This window comes from Cyprinodon variegatus, unplaced genomic scaffold, assembly GCF_000732505.1.
Source record: "Cyprinodon variegatus isolate N-32 unplaced genomic scaffold, C_variegatus-1.0 Scaffold969, whole genome shotgun sequence".
Classification (NCBI taxonomy): Eukaryota; Metazoa; Chordata; class Actinopteri; order Cyprinodontiformes; family Cyprinodontidae; genus Cyprinodon; species Cyprinodon variegatus.
This window is the reverse complement of record NW_015151422.1, coordinates 870-2,177: the sequence shown is the minus strand read 5'-3', so window position 1 is coordinate 2,177 and position 1,308 is coordinate 870. Positions and strand designations below refer to the sequence as shown.

Here is a 1,308-nt window from a genome sequence, read left to right as displayed (position 1 = left end):
CTGTGGCAGCCTTCTCTCTGCACAGCCGTATGTGAAGTACCGCTGGATCTAATAGAGGTTTGATTGTTTTATTTGCCAAAATGTTTGTTTGATTTCTGTTTATTTGACTGTGTTCATTATAATTCATTCATTATTCATGTTCATTATTATTAGCTCGTCTGCGGCAACCAGGGCTGACCTTAGCCCGTCTGCGGCAGCTAGAGCTGATGTTAGCTCGTCTTTGCTCATAAAACTCTGATAGATTTGTTTGTTGAATTTTTTTTTTTTTTTTCTTATTTAGGTACTTATGGTGGCAGCATCTTTATCATACAGTTTGATTGTCTTCCAGAAGTTTCAGCTTGTTAGCTAGAAACAGAGCGTGGTCCTTTAAAGACAAACAATCCTCAATTAAAAATCAAAGTATTTCAAACTGCACACCAAATCAAGTTCTTCTTTCTTTATATTCTTCAGTCAGAGGAGATTTCATGTTTGCTGAAGTAGTAAAAACATTTTGTTTTGTCATGAGGACAAACTGTTCATTTCCTCATGAAATCTTGATAAATGAGCTGGAAACTTCCCTCTCAGTGTTTGAACTTCTAACTCCTGTCTGGAAGCTGCAGGGTGGAGGAGAAGCAGCTGACGGAGCAGAGAGGTGTGCAGCTCACCTGTTAATGTTGGCAGAGATGATGCTTTTAACGGGCATGCTCTTTGGACCAGAAGCAGGATGAAACACTGGCCCCTGATTGGTCGGTTTGGAGCAACGAGGGGCATATGGATCAGCAGAATGGGAAGGATAGGCATCAAATGTTCCAGCCTTCATCCCCCCGATCTGAGGCGGGAAACAATACGAACAAACATCAAGACGAATGCATCAATCATCAACAATCTTTACTCATCATTGAACCAAGCAATGCGTCACCCGTTTGCTGGGGGACGGGGGCTTGAAAGGAACCATGGGAACCTTCTTCTGGAGTGGGCGGGGCTTCTGGGCAGGTGGGAGTGTCTTGGAGCTATGGTAAGGATTGTCCTGGAAATAATCCTGTGGGTGAAGATTGATCCTGAAGGGTCCGTCTCTGAGTTTGGAGCGATGGATCGCCCCTTCCCTCTGTACACAGGCAGATTTAATGAGTCAGTTAAAGAGTCACAGGTGGAAACATGCTGCAGGCTGCGCTGCATGTCCTACAGGCTGCATCCTCCAAACATTTTGCCTGGTTTTAATAAAAAAACATAGCATCTAATTTGGCTGTTTCCATGCATTAAACTAGCCCCAGGTCCCTCCAGGGGGTCCATCCTTTTTAAAATTAGCAGGCCTGTTGGAGAGTTTTGTGT

General features: G+C 43.9%; 1 protein-coding gene across 1 annotated transcript in view; it reads right to left on the bottom strand.

Annotated features, from left to right (window-relative positions):
* Nucleotides 1-1,084, bottom strand: part of LOC107100413 (chromosome unknown open reading frame, human C4orf47) — a gene marked incomplete at its 5' end in the record, with an annotated part of 5,093 nt that extends 4,009 nt beyond the window's left edge. The window contains 2 exons of the mRNA XM_015398875.1: nt 645-808; nt 899-1,084. Of these exons, the coding sequence (XP_015254361.1) occupies nt 645-808; nt 899-1,084 (350 nt within the window). The remainder of the gene's footprint in view (nt 1-644; nt 809-898) is intronic.
* Between the last annotated feature and the right edge of the window lie 224 nt (nt 1,085-1,308).